Source organism: Mauremys reevesii, linkage group 11 (assembly GCF_016161935.1).
Source record: "Mauremys reevesii isolate NIE-2019 linkage group 11, ASM1616193v1, whole genome shotgun sequence".
NCBI classification, from domain to species: domain Eukaryota; kingdom Metazoa; phylum Chordata; order Testudines; family Geoemydidae; genus Mauremys; species Mauremys reevesii.
In genome coordinates, this window is record NC_052633.1 from 34,542,875 (window position 1) to 34,561,883 (window position 19,009).

The 19,009-nt window shown below is 40.3% G+C and overlaps 1 protein-coding gene across 1 annotated transcript in view; it reads left to right on the forward strand.

Annotated features, from left to right (window-relative positions):
• TTN (titin) overlaps positions 1 to 19,009 on the forward strand; it is a 308,399-nt gene that overhangs the window by 260,034 nt on the left and 29,356 nt on the right. The window contains exons 316-319 of the mRNA XM_039494704.1: positions 90 to 386; positions 495 to 1,082; positions 1,177 to 1,479; positions 1,594 to 18,699. Coding sequence (XP_039350638.1) covers positions 90 to 386; positions 495 to 1,082; positions 1,177 to 1,479; positions 1,594 to 18,699 — 18,294 coding nt within the window. The remainder of the gene's footprint in view (positions 1 to 89; positions 387 to 494; positions 1,083 to 1,176; positions 1,480 to 1,593; positions 18,700 to 19,009) is intronic.

Below are 19,009 nucleotides of genomic sequence, written 5' to 3' on the forward strand. Positions count from 1 at the left end.
TAAGTCATCAGAAGAAAAAAGAGAAAATTCTGTGGGTTGAAAAATATTGGCATTTGTTTTACTATTGTTTTATTTTAATTTTTTTAAAGATCCTCCTGGGAAACCTGAAGTTATCAATATAACCAGGAACTCAGTAACTCTCATTTGGACAGAACCAAAGTATGATGGTGGACATAAGTTAATTGGCTACATAGTTGAAAAACGTGACTTGCCTTCAAAATCTTGGACAAAAGCTAATCATGTGAATGTTCCAGACTGTGCATTTACTGTAACTGACCTTGTTGAAGGTGGGAAGTATGAGTTCAGAATTAGAGCAAAGAACACTGCTGGTGCTATCAGTCCACCATCAGAACCTACAGGAACCATAATATGCAAGGATGAGTATGGTACGTAGACCATATCAAAAATATAGGGGAGGTGGTTGGTTTATTAAGTTATTGTTTAAAATACACTCTCTTGCTCTCTTTTCTGACAAACATGCTTTTCTTTTACAGAGGCACCAACTATTGTTATTGATCCTACATTGAAAGAAGGCTTGACCGTTAAAGCAGGAGATACCATTACAATGTCTGCTATTAGCATCCATGGCAAACCACTTCCAACTTCAGCATGGTCCAAAGCAGGAAAAGACTTTAAGCCTTCAGATATTGTACACATTGAAACAACTCCAACTTCCTCCACACTTAATGTCAAATATGCAGCCAGGAAAGATTCTGGTGAATACACAATCACTGCAAGCAATCCTTTTGGAACTAAACAGGAGCATGTGCATGTGAAAGTTTTAGATGTACCTGGACCCCCTGGGCCTATTGAGGTCAGCAACGTCTCAGCTGAAAAAGCTACTCTTACCTGGTCACCTCCTGCAGAAGATGGTGGATCACCCATCAAGTCTTATGTACTTGAAAAGAGAGAAACTAGCCGACTCCTGTGGACTTTAATTGCTGAAAATATAGAAACTTGCAGGCATGTTGTTAGCAAGCTCATTCAAGGAAATGAATACATCTTCCGTGTCTCAGCTGTGAACCAGTATGGCAAGGGTGAACCAGTACAGTCAGAACCAGTTAAAATGGTGGATAGATTTGGTAAGTAGAAAAGGTTAACACTTTAACCAAGTGTTCATTATAGTATTTAAAGGCTCATATATGTTTCAAAAACTCTGTATTTTTTTCCTATTAGGTCCCCCAGGTCCTCCTGGAAAACCGGAAGTAACAAATGTGACTAAAAATAGTGCAACTGTTACCTGGAAAAGGCCAATTGATGATGGTGGTAGTGAGATCACAGGTTACTATGTGGAAAGGAAAGAAAAGAAAGGTTTGAGATGGGTCAGAGTAACGAAGAAACCAGTTTCAGACCTTAGATGCAAAGTGACTGGACTCCTAGAAGGAAATGAATATGAATTCCGCGTCAGTGCAGAAAATAGAGCAGGGGTTGGACCACCAAGTGATGCTTCAAACCCAGTCCTAATTAAAGACGCTGCATGTTAGTATCATATCTTTACTGCAGAGTTCACCATAGAGTATTAATATTTTGGTTGCCTATACAAACTCAGGTCTAATATAATGTTGGAATTTTGTCTTTTTTTCACTACTGCAGATCCACCAGGTCCACCTTCAAACCCACGAGTGATTGATACTACAAAGACCAGTGCTTCTTTAACATGGGGCAAACCTCATTATGATGGTGGACTTGACATCATTGGCTACATAGTAGAGCATCAAAAGGAAGGGGAAGAAGAATGGGTAAAAGACACAACAGGAACTGCTTTAAGAATCACTGAATTTGTTGTTGCTAATCTCCAGCCAGGAGCCAAATACAATTTTAGAATCATTGCCATCAATGCTGTGGGTGCTGGTGAACCAGCACAGATTCCAAGTGTTGAAATCAAAGATCGGGAAATGATTCCTGATTTTGAATTAGATGCTGAGCTGAGAAGAACACTTGTTGTTAGAGCTGGGCTGAGTATTCGGATATTTGTGCCAATTAAAGGTCGTCCAACTCCTGAAGTTACATGGACAAAAGATGATATCCCACTTAAAGCACGTGCCAACATTGAAAATACAGACTCTTTTACTCTTCTAATTATGACAGAGTGTAATAGATATGATGCTGGAAAATATATAATGACCCTTGAAAATGCTGCTGGTAAGAAAACTGGCTTCGTAAATGTAAAAGTCTTGGATACACCAGGACCACCAATAAATCTTAAGCCTAGGGAAATAACTAAAGACAGCATCGTCCTGCACTGGGATATGCCTCTATTAGATGGTGGCTCACGTATAACAAATTATATTGTTGAAAAACGTGAAGCAACACGAAAGGCATATTCAACAATCACCACCAACTGCCAGAAATGTTCCCTTAAGATTCCTAATTTGGTTGAAGGATGTGAATATTACTTCAGAGTGCTGGCTGAAAATGAGTTCGGTATTGGTGAACCAGCTGAAACTACAGAACCTGTAAGAGCCTCTGAAGCACCATCACCACCTGAGAGCCTCAATATTATGGATATAACAAAGAGCACAGTTAGCCTTGCTTGGCCAAAGCCAGAACATGATGGTGGCAGCAAGATCACTGGTTATATAATTGAAGCACAGAAAAAAGGTTCCACTCAATGGACACACATCACAACTGTGAAAACGCTAGACTGTGTAGTGAAGAATCTAACTGAAAATGAGGAATACACTTTCCAGGTTATGGCAGTTAATAGTGCTGGAAGAAGTGATCCAAGAGAGAGCAGACCAGTTGTTGTTAAAGAGCAGATGATGCTTCCTGAATTTGACCTCCGTGGAATCTACCAGAAATCGGTCATTGCCAGAGCTGGTGACAACATCAAAATTGAGATCCCTGTGCTTGGTCGTCCAAGACCAACTGTGACATGGAAAAAAGAAGACCAGCTGCTTAAACAGACACACAGGGTAAACTTTGAAAACACTGCAACCGCGACCATACTAACCATCAATGAATGCACAAGAAATGATAGTGGCCGATATCCCCTATCAGCTAAAAATATTGTTGGAGAAGTTAGTGATGTGATTACTGTCCTGGTTCATGATATTCCTGGCCCTCCTATGGGACCCATCAAATTTGATGAAGTTTCATCTGACTTTGTAATTTTCTCATGGGAACCTCCTCAGAATGATGGAGGGGTACCAATAAGTAATTATGTTGTAGAAATGCGTCAGACTGACAGTACCACATGGACTGAGTTAGCAACCACTGTTATACGTACCATGTTTAAAGCTACTCATCTTACTACTGGAGTTGAGTATCAGTTCCGTGTTAAAGCTCAAAACAGATATGGAACAGGTCCAGCCCTTTCTTCAGAACCTGTAATTGCCAACTATCCATTTAAGGTTCCTGGGCCTCCAGGTACTCCTCAGGTGATTGCAGTCACAAAAGAGTCAATGACCATTAGCTGGAATGAGCCTGTTACTGATGGTGGAAGTCCAATTTTGGGATATCATGTTGAAAGAAAAGAACGAAATAGCATTCTTTGGCAGACTGTAAGTAAAGCATTGGTGGTAGGCAATCTCTTTAAATCAAGTGGACTTACTGATGGCATTGCATATGAATTCCGTGTTATAGCAGAAAATATGGCTGGCAAAAGTAAACCAAGCAAACCATCTGATCCAGTGTTTGCTCTGGACCCTATAGATCCTCCTGGTAAACCAATACCTCTCAACATTACAAGACATGCAGTAACACTTAAGTGGACTAAACCAGAATATAATGGAGGTTTTAAGATAACTGGTTACACTGTTGAAAAGAGAGACCTTCCTAATGGTCGTTGGCTAAAAGCTAACTTTAGCAATATACTAGAGACAGATTTCACTGTAAGTGGTCTGACAGAAGATGCTGCTTATGAATTCCGTGTGATTGCCAGAAATGCTGCTGGGGCAGTTAGCCAACCATCTGAGCCATCAGATGCAATAACATGCAGAGATGACATTGAAGCACCAAGGATAATGGTGGATGCCAAATACAAGGACACTTTAGTACTGAAAGCAGGTGAAGTTTTCAGACTTGAGGCTGATGTTACAGGTCGACCTCCACCAACCCTGACATGGACAAAAGATGAAAAAGAGCTAGAAGACACAGGAAAATTAGAAATAAAAAAGGCAGATTTCTCTACTGTTGTGATCAACAAAGATTCTGCCAGAAGAGATGGTGGTGCATATACGCTTACTGCATCTAATCCTGGTGGCTTTGCAAAGCATATCTTCAATGTTAAAGTTCTTGATAGACCTGGTCCACCCGAAGGGCCTTTGGCTGTGTCTGAGGTTACAAGTGAAAAATGTGTACTGTCATGGTTACCACCTCTGGATGATGGAGGAGCAAAGATTGACCACTATGTCGTTGAAAAACGAGAAACTAGCAGACTAGCATGGACAAACGTGGCCTCAGAAGTTCCAATAACTAAACAGAAGGTCACTAACCTATTAAAAGGCAATGAATATGTGTTCCGTGTTATGGCTGTTAACAAATATGGGGTTGGCGAAGTCCTGGAATCAGAGCCTATTCTTGCAGTAAATCCATATGTGCCACCTGATCCGCCCAAAACACCGGAAGTTACAGCAATTACAAAAGATTCTATGATTGTCTGTTGGGGACGTCCTGATTCTGATGGTGGAAGCCCAATAACCAATTACATTGTAGAACGCCGTGACAGAGCTGGACTACGCTGGGTGAAATGTAACAAACGGGTTGTTACGGACTTACGTTATAAAGTATCTGGACTAACAGAAGGTCATGAGTATGAATACAGAATAATGGCTGAAAACGCTGCTGGAATTAGTGAACCAAGTCCAACCAGTCAATTCTATAAAGCCTGTGATACTGTGTTTAAGCCTGGTCCACCAGGTAATCCTCGTGTCTTGGACACTAGCAAGTCCTCAATTACAATAGCTTGGAATAAACCAATTTATGATGGTGGCTCAGAAATCACAGGTTATATGGTTGAGATAGCACTACCTGAAGAAGATGAATGGAAAATTGTAACTCCATCAGCAGGACTGAAGGCTACTTCTTTTACCATCACAGATCTTAAAGAAAACCAGGAGTATAAGATCCGAATATATGCCATGAATTCTGAAGGCATTGGAGAACCTGCCCTTGTTCCTGGATCACCAAAGGCTGAAGAAAGAATGCTACCTCCAGAGATTGAGCTGGATGCAGAACTACGTAAAGTTATCAATATCAGAGCCTGCTGTACTTTAAGACTCTTTGTCCCAATCAAAGGAAGACCAGCACCTGAAGTGAAATGGACAAGAGAACATGGAGAGTCTTTAGATAAAGCTACTATTGAATCAACAAGCTCTTATACTCTACTTACTGTTGGAAATGTAAATAGATTTGACAGTGGCAAGTATATATTGACAATAGAAAATAGTTCAGGCAGTAAATCAGCATTTGTAAATGTCAGGGTTCTTGATACACCTGGAGCACCACAAGATTTGAAAATAAAAGAAGTCACAAAATCATCTGTTACACTCACATGGGAGCCTCCTCTCATAGATGGTGGTTCAAAAATAAAAAATTATATTGTTGAAAAGCGTGAGTCAACAAGAAAAGCTTATTCAACGGTTATTGCCAATTGCCACAAGACCAGCTGGAAAGTAGACAACCTGCAGGAAGGCTGCAACTATTATTTCAGAGTCCTAGCTGAAAATGAGTATGGAATAGGCCTTCCAGTTGAAACTCCAGAATCAGTGAAAGTGTCAGAAAGACCACTGCCCCCAGGAAAGATAACTGTGTTGGATGTGACAAGAAATAGTGTATCCTTGTCATGGGAAAAACCTGAACATGATGGAGGTAGCAGAATTCTGGGTTATATTGTAGAAATGCAAAGCAAAGGCAGTGAAAAATGGGCAACGTGTGCTACAGTAAAAGTTACTGAAGCCACTATAACTGGACTAATACAAGGGGAGGAATATTCCTTCCGTGTTTCAGCTCAGAATGAAAAAGGTATCAGCGATCCTCGACAACTGGGCATACCTGTTGTTGCAAAAGATCTTGTGATTCCACCAGCTTTCAAATTATTGTTCACCACTTTCAGTGTCCTAGCAGGAGAGGACTTAAAGGTTGACATCCCATTTGTTGGTCGACCCAAACCAGCTGTATTATGGCATAAAAACAATGTTCCACTGAAACAGACTACTAGAGTAAATGCAGAAAGTTCAGAAAACAGCACATTGCTAACAATAAAAGAAGCCTGCAAAGAGGATGTTGGACCATATATAGTCAAACTTACAAATTCTGCAGGTGAAGCTACTGAAACTCTTAATATTGTTGTCCTTGATAAACCAGGGCCTCCAACTGGACCAGTAAAGATAGATGAAGTAACAGCAGATAGTATCACCATTTCCTGGGAACCACCAAAATATGATGGTGGCAGCTCTATCAACAATTATATTGTAGAAAAACGGGACACTTCTACTACTGTCTGGCACATTGTGTCAGCTACTGTTGCCAGAACAACAATAAAAGCATGTAGATTAAAGACTGGAAGTGAATATCAGTTCAGAATTGCAGCTGAGAACAGATATGGAAAGAGTACATATCTCACATCAGAGTCTGTTGTAGCCCAATATCCATTCAAAGTTCCTGGTCCACCTGGAACACCTTTTGTATCGGCTCGCTCAAAAGATAGCATGGTGGTACAGTGGCATGAACCAGTTAATGATGGAGGTAGCAAGATCATTGGGTACCATTTGGAACGCAAAGAAAGAAATAGCATCCTCTGGGTTAAACTAAACAAAACATCTATTCCTGACACTAAATTTAAGACAACTGGCCTTGAAGAGGGACTTGAATATGAGTTCAGAGTTTATGCAGAAAATATAGTGGGTATTGGAAAGGCAAGTAAAGTATCTGAATGTTATACAGCACATGACCCATGTGATCCTCCAGGTCGTCCAGAACCTATAATTGTCACAAGGAACTCAGTAACCCTTCAGTGGAAGAAACCTGAATACGATGGTGGAAGCAAAATCACAGGCTATGTTGTTGAAAAGAAGGAGTTACCAGATGGTCGCTGGATGAAAGCAAGCTTTACAAATGTCATTGAGACTCAGTTTGCAGTAACTGGCCTAGTGGAAAATCAGAGGTATGAGTTCCGTGTCATAGCAAGAAATGCTGCAGGTGTTTTCAGTGAACCATCTGAAAGCTCAGGGGCAATCACAGTCAAAGATGAAGTAGAGCCACCTCGTATAAGTATGGATCCAAAATATAAAGAAACAATTATAGTAAATGCTGGTGAGTCATTCAAGATTGATGCTGATGTTTATGGCAAACCATTACCTTCCATTCACTGGCTAAAAGGTGATCACGAATTAGCAAACACAGCTCATTTGGAAATAAAAAGCACAGATTTTGCAACAAGCCTCAGTGTAAAAGAAGCCATCCGTGTTGATAGTGGTCATTATGTACTGCTGGCAAAGAATGTTGCAGGTGAAAAAACAGCTTCTGTTCATGTCAAAGTTCTTGATAGACCTGGGCCACCTGAAGGGCCTGTTGATATAACAGGAGTTACTGCTGAAAAATGTGTATTGGCTTGGAAACCCCCACTACAGGATGGTGGTAGTAATATTTCACACTACATTGTAGAAAGAAGAGAAACTAGCCGCTTAGTTTGGACTGTAGTGGACTCCAATGTGCAAACCCTTAGTTGCAAAGTTACAAAACTTTTGGAAGGAAATGAATATGTCTTCCGTATCATGGCTGTAAACAAATATGGTGTTGGCGAACCTCTTGAATCTGAACCAGTAATTGCAAAGAACCCATTTGTTGTGCCACTTCCACCAAATGCCCCAGAAGTCTCAGCCATTACCAAAGATTCAATGATTGTTGTATGGGAAAGACCAGCCTCAGATGGCGGTAGTGAAATTCTGGGCTATGTTCTTGAAAAACGAGATAAAGAAGGCATTCGCTGGACAAGATGCAACAAGCGTTTGGTTAGTGAACTGAGATACAGGGTGACTGGACTTATAGAAAACCATGACTATGAGTACAGAGTCTCAGCTGAAAATGCTGCTGGTCTTAGTGAACCAAGCCTACCTTCCACTTACTATAAGGCTTGTGATCCTATTTACAAGCCAGGTCCACCTAATAATCCCAAAGCAATAGATGTGACAAGATCTTCAGTTTTCCTTTCATGGAGCAAACCAATCTATGATGGTGGCAGTGAAATCCAGGGATACATTGTTGAAAAATGTGATGTAAGTGTTGGTGACTGGACAATTTGTACCCCACCAACTGGAATCAAGAAAACAAATATGGAAGTAGAAAATTTATTAGAAAAACATGAATATAAATTCCGTATCTGTGCTGTTAATAAAGCTGGAGTTGGAGAGCATGCTGATGTTCCTAGTACTGTTATTGTTGAAGAAAAATTGGAAGCTCCAGACCTTGATCTTGACCTAGACTTAAGGAAAATTGTAAATGTAAGGGCAGGTGGTTCCTTAAGATTATTTGTTCCTATTAGAGGGCGTCCAACCCCTGAAGTAAAATGGGGTAAAATGGATGGTGAGATCAGAGAGGCAGCTATTATTGACATTACTAGCAGCTTCACTTCCCTTGTTCTTGACAATGTTAACAGATTTGATACTGGAAAATACACTCTTACTTTAGAAAACAGTAGTGGAATAAAGTCTGCCTTTGTCAGTGTACGGGTACTGGACACCCCAAGTCCACCTGTTAACCTAAAAATTAAGGAGATCACCAAAGACTCGGTTTCACTTTCATGGGAACCTCCTTTATTGGATGGTGGAGCTAAAATTAAAAATTATATTGTTGAAAAGCGTGAAGCAACAAGAAAGGCCTATGCAGCTGTTGCAACAAATTGCCACAAGACCTCATGGAAAGTAGACCAACTTCAGGAGGGCAGCAATTACTACTTCAGAGTCACTGCTGAGAATGAATTTGGAATTGGCCTTCCAGCAGAAACCATTGACCCAATTAAGGTTTCTGAAGTTCCTCAACCTCCAGGGAAAATAACAGTGGATGATGTCACAAGAAACAGTGTATTGCTTAACTGGTCAAAGCCGGAACATGATGGTGGTAGCAAAATCTTACAATATATTGTTGAAATGCAAGTTAAGGGCAGTGACAAATGGTCAGAATGTGCATGTGTAAAAGCACTTGAAGCACTGATTACTAACCTAACTCAAGGAGAAGAATATCTATTTAGAGTAATAGCTGTAAATGAAAAGGGCAAGAGTGATCCACGATCTCTTGCAGTTCCAGTGGTCGCCAAAGACCTTGTTATTGAACCAGATGTAAGACCTGCATTCCACAGTTACAGTATCCAGGTGGGTCAAGATCTAAAAGTAGAAATACCAATTTCTGGTCGACCTAAGCCGACTGTTACTTGGACAAAAGATGGCCAACAGTTAAAGCAGACAACAAGAGTTAATGTTAATGATTTGCCTAATCTCACTGCACTGAACATTAAAGAAACACACAAAGAGGACAGTGGCATATATGGAATCACAGTTGCTAATGTTATTGGACAAAAGTCTGCATGTGTTGAAATTATAACACTAGACAAGCCTGATCCTCCAAGAGGGCCTGTAAAGTTTGATGATATTAGTGCTGAAAGCATTACAGTATCATGGAATCCTCCACTGTATACAGGTGGCTGCCAAATTACCAACTACATTGTTCATAAGAGAGATACAACAACCACTGTATGGGAAACTGTTTCAGCTGCTGTTGCAAGAACTACCCTAAAGGTGACTAAACTGAAAACTGGCTCAGAATATCAGTTTAGAATATTTGCTGAAAACAGATATGGACAGAGCTTTGCCTTGGAATCTGAACCAGTTGTAGCTCAGTACCCCTATAAAGAACCAGGTCCTCCTGGCACACCATTTGTAACAACAGTAACAAAAGATTCTATGGTTGTACAGTGGCATGAACCAATTAATGATGGTGGAAGTAAAGTTTTGGGTTACCATCTTGAGAGAAAGGAAAGAAACAGCATTTTATGGACAAAAATAAACAAGACCATTATTCAAGACACACATTATAAAACAACTAACCTTGAAGAAAGCATTGAATATGAATTTAGGGTTTCTGCAGAAAATATTGTTGGTGTAGGAAAAGCAAGCAAAGTTTCAGAGTGCTATGTAGCCCGAGACCCCTGTGATCCTCCAGGATGCCCAGAAGCCATAATTGTGAAAAGAAGCTCTATTACTCTACAGTGGACCAAACCAGAATATGATGGAGGTAGCAAGATTACTGGTTATATTGTAGAAAAACGTGACTTACCTGATGGCCGCTGGATGAAAGCTAGCTTCACCAATGTCATTGAAACTCAGTTCACTGTAACAGGGCTTACTGAAGATGAAAGATATGAATTTAGAGTCATAGCAAAGAATGCTGCAGGTGCAATAAGCAAACCCTCTGATAGTACAGGACCAATAACAGCGAAGGATGAAGTTGAGCTTCCAAGAATCTCAATGGATCCAAAATACAAAGATACAATTGTTGTAAATGCTGGAGAAATGTTCAAACTTGAGGCTGATGTCCATGGAAAGCCACTACCTACCATTAAGTGGTTCAAAGGAGATAAGGAACTTGAAGAAACTGCTAGATGTGAGATAAAGAACACTGATTTCAAGGCATTAGTTATTGTAAAAGATGCCATTAGAATTGATGGTGGACAGTACATTTTACAAGCCTCTAACATTGCAGGAACAAAGTCAGTACCTGTAAATGTAAAAGTATTGGACAGACCAGGTCCACCAGAAGGCCCAATTCAAGTTACTGGAATTACTTCTGAAAAATGTTCATTGTCATGGAATCCACCACTACATGATGGTGGTAGTGACATTTCTCACTACATTGTTGAGAAGAGAGAAACTAGCCGCCTTGCTTGGACTGTTGTTGCTTCAGATGTTGTAGCCACAATGCTGAAAGTAACAAAACTTTTGGAAGGTAATGAGTATATTTTCCGTATAATGGCAGTTAACAAATATGGTGTTGGCGAGCCTCTGGAGTCTGTTCCAGTACTTATGAAAAATCCATTTGTGGTTCCTGGTCTACCAAAGGCACTGGAAATTACCAACATCACAAAGGATTCCATGACTGTCTGCTGGAGCAGGCCAGATAGTGATGGAGGCAGTGAAATTATTGGTTACATCGTAGAAAAGAGAGACAGAGCTGGCATCAGATGGACAAAATGTAATAAACGCAGAATTACAGATTTGCGATTAAGAGTCACTGGACTAACAGAAGACCATGAGTATGAATTCAGAGTATCTGCTGAAAATGCTGCTGGAATTGGTGAACCAAGCCAAGCTTCTCCTTATTTTAAAGCTTGTGACCCTGTGTTTAAACCTGGTCCACCCACTAATGCTCATGTTGTAGATACCACCAAAAATTCAATTACACTTGCTTGGGGTAAACCTATTTATGATGGTGGTAGTGAAATCCAAGGATATATTGTGGAGCTCTGTAAAGCAGAGGAAGAAGAATGGACAGTAGCTACTCCACAGACTGGGCTGTGTGTCACTCGATTTGAGATTAGAAAACTTATTGAACATCAGGAATATAAAGTACGAGTGTGTGCCCTCAATAAAATTGGTGTAGGAGAGGCTGCATCAGTTCCTGGAACTGTTAAACCAGAAGACAAGCTTGAAGCTCCTGAACTTGATATTGATTCAGAACTAAGGAAAGGAATATTGGTTAGAGCTGGTGGATCTGCTAGGATTCACATACCATTCAGAGGACGACCAACACCTGAAATCACATGGTCTCGGGAAGAAGGTGAATTTACAGATAAGGTTCAAATTGAAAAAGGCATAAACTACACACAACTATCCATCGATAACTGTGATAGAAATGATACTGGCAAGTACATTCTTAAGTTAGAGAACAGCAGTGGCTCTAAGTCTGCATTTGTTACAGTAAAAGTCCTTGACACACCAGGACCACCACAAAATTTAGTAGTAAAAGATGTTAAGAAAAATTATGCAGTACTATCCTGGGAACTACCCGCTAATGATGGTGGAGCAAAAGTAAAGAATTATGTGATTGACAAACGTGAGTCAACCAGAAAGGCATATGCAAATGTGAGTGCTAAATGTGGCAAAACAAGCTTTAAAGTTGAAAACCTTACAGAAGGAGCAACTTATTATTTCAGAGTTATGGCTGAAAATGAATTTGGAACTGGTATTCCAGCTGAAACTATAGATGCTGTGAAAGCCTCAGAGCCACCTTTGCCTCCTGGGAAAGTCAGTCTCACTGATGTGACTCACAAAAGTGCATCACTTACATGGGAGAAACCTGAACATGATGGAGGTAGCAGAATTTTGGGGTACATAGTTGAAATGCAGCCTAAAGGAATAGAAAAATGGAGTGTTGTCACTGAGACCAAAGTGTGCTGTGCAGTTGTATCCGGTTTGAGTTCAAATCAAGAATATCAGTTCCGTGTGATAGCCTACAATGAAAAAGGCAAAAGTGATCCCAGAGCACTTGCAATTCCTGTGATAGCTAAAGATTTGACAATTGAGCCAAGTTTCAAGCTGATGTTTAATACTTACAGTGTTCAAGCTGGAGAAGATCTTAAGATAGAAGTACCATTTATTGGCCGACCCACCCCTAAGATTACTTGGACAAAAGATGAGCAGCCACTTAAACAGACAACCAGGTTAAATGTTCATGACACACCAACATCCACTATCTTACATATTAAAGAAAGTAATAAGGATGACTTTGGCAAATATACAGTAACAGCATCAAACACAGCAGGCATAGCTACAGAGCACCTGAGCATAATTGTACTTGAAAAGCCAGGCCCTCCGCGAGGACCTGTCCGCTTTGATGAAGTTAGCGCAAACTTTGTTGTCTTATCATGGGATGCACCAGATTATACTGGAGGCTGCCAGATAACCAACTACATAGTAGAGAAACGTGACACAACCACCACCACCTGGCAGATGGTATCAGCAACAGTTGCAAGAACAGCAATCAAAGTGGCAAATCTTAAAACAAATTCTGAATACCAGTTTAGAATTTGTGCTGAAAACAGATATGGAAAGAGCTCTCCACTGGATTCTAAAGCAGTTGTTGTACAATACCCATATAAGGAACCTGGGGCACCAGGAACACCATTTGTTACATCAGCTTCCAAGGATCATATGATTGTACAGTGGAATGAACCAGTTAATGATGGAGGAAGCAAGGTTCTTGGCTACCATCTTGAGCGTAAAGATAAAAACAGCATTCTTTGGACAAAGTTGAACAAGGCCCTCATTCCAGACACCAAATATAAAACAGATGGCCTTGAAGAAGGTCTTGAATATGAGTTCAGAGTTTCTGCTGAAAACATTGTTGGCATTGGTAAAGTTAGCAAAGTATCTGAACTGTATGTTGCCCGCGATCCATGTGATCCACCTGGCCGCCCAGATCCCATTGTTATTACAAGAAATTATGTTACAATAAACTGGAAAAAACCCGAGTACGATGGTGGTAGCAAAATAACTGGATATATTGTAGAAAAGAAAGAACTACCTGAAGGTCGTTGGATGAAAGCCAGCTTTACAAATGTACTAGAAACAGAATTTACAGTAACTGGTCTTGCTGAAAACCAAATATATGAATTTAGAGTAATTGCAAGAAATGCAGCTGGTAGCTTGAGTGAACCATCTGAAAGCACAGGGCCAATTACTGCTAGAGATGAAATTGAAGCACCAAGAGCTTCATTGGATCCAAAATACAAAGATGTCATTGTTGTTCATGCTGGAGAAACCTTTGTTCTTGAGGCTGACATCCATGGTAAACCTATTCCTGACATTACATGGTCAAAAGATGGAAAAGAGCTTGAAGAAACAACTGCAAGAATGGAAATTAAATCTACACTTCAGAGAACAACTCTCACCGTCAAAGACTGCATAAGAATTGATGGAGGTCACTACTCACTTAAACTCAGCAATGTAGGGGGTACAAAATCTATACCAATCACAGTAAAAGTGCTTGACAGGCCAGGACCTCCAGAGGGTCCTTTGAAGATTACCGGTGTCACGGCAGAAAAATGTTACTTGGCATGGGCCCCGCCTTTACATGATGGTGGTTCTAGTATCTCACATTACATCATTGAGAAGAGAGAGACAAGCAGACTTTCCTGGACACTAGTGGCATCTGATGTGCAAGCTCTTAACCACAAAGTAACCAGACTCCTTCCAGGCAATGAATATATTTTCCGTGTAATGGCTGTGAACAAATTTGGAATCGGAGAACCACTGGAATCTGAGCCTGTTGTGGCTTGTAATCCATACAAACCTCCAGGTCCTCCTTCAGTGCCAGAAGTTTCAGCAATCACAAAAGATTCTATGATTGTAACGTGGGGTCGTCCAGTAGACAATGGTGGAGCTGAAATTGAAGGTTACATACTTGAAAAGCGCGACAAAGATGGTATTCGATGGACCAAGTGCCATAAGAAAAGGCTAACAGACTTGCGGTTCAGAGTAACTGGACTTACAGATGGGCATTTCTATGAATTCAGAGTTTCTGCTGAAAATGCAGCTGGTGTAGGTGAGTCTAGTGAGCCATCCATTTTCTATCGTGCATGTGATGCACTGTATCCACCAGGCCCACCAAGTAATCCAAAGGTGACAGACACTTCCAGATCATCAGTGTCCCTTGCATGGAACAAGCCTATTTATGATGGTGGAGCTCCCATTAAGGGATATGTTGTGGAAGTAAAAGAAGCTACTGCTGATGAATGGATTACTTGCACACCACCAACAGGACTACAAGGGAAACAGTTCACTGTAACAAAACTTAAAGAAAACAATGAATACAATTTCCGCATCTGTGCCATTAACTCTGAAGGAGTCGGGGAACCTGCAACTATACCTGGTACAGTCATTGCAGCTGACAAAATAGAACCTCCTGAAATTGAACTAGATGCAGATCTCAGAAAAGTAGTCACTGTACGTGCGAGTGGTACATTACGTCTGTTTGTTACCATCAAAGGAAGACCAGAACCTGAAGTCAAATGGGAAAAAGCAGAAGGCACCATTAGTGACCGAGCTCAGATTGAGGTTACCAGTTCATATACAATGCTCGTCATTGATAATGTAAACAGATTTGACAGTGGTAGATACAACCTGACTTTAGAAAATAATAGTGGCAAAAAATCAGCTTTTGTTAATGTCAGAGTGCTTGATTCCCCCAGTGCACCGGTTAACTTGACAATCAGAGAAGTTAAGAGAGATTCAGTAGCATTAGCCTGGGAACCACCACTTATTGATGGTGGAGCTAAAATTACGAACTACATCATTGAAAAGCGAGAATCTACTAGAAAGGCATATGCCACAGTTACAAATAACTGCACTAAAAATACCTTCAAAATTGATCAGCTACAGGAAGGATGCATTTACTACTTCCGTGTCTTGGCAGCAAATGAATATGGGGTTGGTTTGCCAGCAGAAACAGCTGAACCGGTTAAGGTTTCTGAACCACCGTATCCACCTGGAAAAGTAACTCTTGTTGATGTGACTCGCAACACTGCTACAATTACATGGGAGAAACCAGAGAGTGATGGTGGCAGTAAAATTACCGGTTATATAGTGGAAATGCAAACTAAAGGAAGTGAAAAATGGAGCACTTGTACCCAAGTTAAGACACTAGAAGCAACAATAACAGGCTTAAGTAAGGGAGAGGAATACACTTTCAGAGTGATTGCTATTAATGAAAAAGGGAAGAGTGATCCAAGACAACTTGGAGTTCCAGTAGTTGCAAAAGATATTGAAATCCAGCCTTCTGCTGAACTTCTTTTCAATACTTTCAGTGTTAAAGCTGGAGATGATCTTAAGATTGATGTGCCGATCAGAGGCAGGCCTCCACCAACAGCTAGCTGGAGGAAAGATGGACAGACCTTAAAAGAGACAACTAGGGTAAATGTTCAAACATCAAAGACTTCAACATTGCTGACCATCAAGGAAGCTTCAAAGGAAGATGTTGGAAACTATGAATTATGTATTTCCAACAGTGCTGGATCTACAACATTTTCTATCACTGTAATTGTTCTTGACAGACCAGGACCTCCATGTGATGTACATATTGACAGTGTTAGTGCAGATAATGTAACTTTATCTTGGAAACCTCCAGTGTATGATGGTGGCTGCCATATTAGCAATTACATTGTGGAGAAGCGAGAAACTACCACAACAATATGGGATGTAGTGTCTGCAGCAGTTGCAAGAACATCGATTAAAGTAGTGCGTCTAACCACAGGATCTGAATATCAGTTCCGTGTGTATGCAGAAAACCGCTATGGTAGGAGCACCTATATTGAGTCTCCCTCTGTTGTTGCAGAGTATCCATTTAAGCCACCTGGTCCACCTGGAACTCCTCAAGTAGTACATGCAACTAAAACTTTCATGACTGTAAGTTGGCAGGAACCAGTGAATGATGGAGGTAGCAAAGTAATTGGATATCATCTTGAAAGGAAAGAAAGAAGCAGCATTCTTTGGACAAAAGTAAACAAAAGCCTCATAAGTGATACACAAATGAAGGTCACTGGCCTTGAAGAAGGACTAATGTATGAATATCGTGTGTATGCTGAAAATATTGCAGGAATAGGCAAATGCAGTAAATCATCTGAACCAGCTGCTGCAAGAGACCCATGTGATCCTCCTGGTCAGCCAGAAGTTACTAATATTACAAGAACATGTGTCTCATTGTCATGGTCCAAACCAGAATATGATGGTGGAGCTAAGATTACAGGATATATTATTGAGTGCAGAGAGCTACCGGATGGCCGTTGGCTAAAGTGCAATTACACTAACATACAAGAAACTTTCTTTGATGTGACTGGACTTACAGAAGATCAGCGATATGAATTCCATGTTATTGCAAAGAATGCTGCTGGACTCTTTAGTGTGCCATCTGAATCAACTGGACCTGTGACTGTAAAAGATGATGTTGATGCTCCAAGAATCATGATGGATGTCAAATTTAGGGACATTGTTGTTGTTAAAGCTGGTGAGGTCCTTAAAATCAATGCTGATATTGCAGGACGACCTTCACCTGTGATTTCATGGACAAAGGATGGCAAAGAGATTGAGGAAAAAGCAAGAGTTGAAATAGTCTCAACAGATCACACTACTGCAATAACTGTTAAGGATTGCATTAGACGGGATTCGGGTCAGTATGTATTAACACTGCAGAATGTTGCAGGAACAAGATCTTTGGCTATTAACTGCAAAGTACTTGATAGACCCGGCCCACCTGCAGGCCCATTAGAAATAACTGGCCTTAATGCTGAAAAGTGTCACCTGTCATGGGGACCACCCCAAGAAAATGGAGGTGCAGATATTGATTACTATATTGTAGAAAAACGTGAGACCAGTAGAATTGCATGGACACTTTGTGAAGGAGAGCTTAGAACAACATCCTGTAAAGTGACAAAACTACTTAGAGGAAACGAATACATCTTCAGAGTGATGGGAGTTAATAAATATGGTGTTGGTGAAGCTTTGGAGAGTTATGCAGTCAAGGCCCTAGATCCATTTACAGTTCCAAATCCACCTAAATCTTTAGAGATAACCAGTGTGACAAAGGATTCCATGACCCTGTGCTGGGCAAGGCCCGACAGTGATGGAGGAAATGAGATCTCTGGATACATAATTGAAAGACGTGAGAAAAATAGCCTACGATGGATCCGTGTAAACAAAAAACCAGTTTATGATCTAAGAGTTAAGTCATTAGGTCTTCGAGAAGGATGTGAATATGAATATCGGGTTTATGCAGAAAATGCTGCTGGTCTCAGTCTTCCAAGTGACACTTCACCATTGATTCGGGCAGAAGATCCAGTTTTCATACCATCTCCTCCATCTAAACCTAAGATTCTGGACTCAACAAGATCAAATATAACAATTGGATGGACAAAGCCATTATTTGATGGAGGTGCCCCAGTTACTGGATACACAGTTGAATACAAGAAAACTGATGAAACTGACTGGTCAATAGCTATTCAAAATTTAAGAGGCACAGAGTACAGTGTAATTGGGCTAACATCAGGGTCTGAATATGTCTTCAGAGTAAGATCTATCAACAAAGTTGGTGCTAGTGATCCAAGTGATGTCTCAGAACCTCAGGTAGCAAAGGAAAGAGAAGAAGAACCTGCCTTTGATATTGATAGTGAAATGCGAAAGACTTTAATTGTAAAGGCTGGTGACTCTTTTACAATGACCGTACCTTTCAGGGGAAAACCAGTCCCAAATGTAATGTGGAATAAACCAGAGACAGATCTCCGTACACGAGCATCTATTGATTCTTCAGATTATTGTACCTCACTTACCATAGAGAAAGCAACAAGAAATGATTCTGGAAAATATGCATTAACATTACAAAATGTCCTGAGCACAGCTACCTTGACCTTAGTTGTCAAAGTTCTTGATTCCCCAGGACCTCCATCTAATATTGCTGTAAAAGATGTAACAAAAGAATCTGCAGTGTTATCCTGGGATGTTCCTGAGAATGATGGCGGTGCTCCTGTGAAGAACTATTACATTGAAAAACGAGAGGCTAGCAAGAAGGCTTGGGTCACTATAACCAACAATTGCCATCGCCTTTCCTACAAAGTTACCAGCCTTCAAGAAGGTGCTGTTTACTACTTCAGAGTCTCTGGAGAAAATGAATTTGGTGTTGGAGTACCCACTGAGACCAAAGAAGGAGTTAAAATAACAGGTTTGTTTCAACAATAAAAATACTTAGAGCATAAATTATATATATGCTTAAAATATTTAACATAAAATAATTATTAGTTGTAATAATTATTATTACTTAGAAGTTGTTAATTTTTATACAGCACCAAAGATGTGCATAAGGGTTTTACAAATATAAGAGAAAACCATTAAGAATTTATACTTTAAATATTGCAATTATCTAGGTATAAAAAATCTATTCATATAGATGCCAATTAAAATATATACTTTTCACAATTCAAATGACATTCTTGCCAAAGTAAGAAGAAAATTTATGTTGTATTGATTATCCT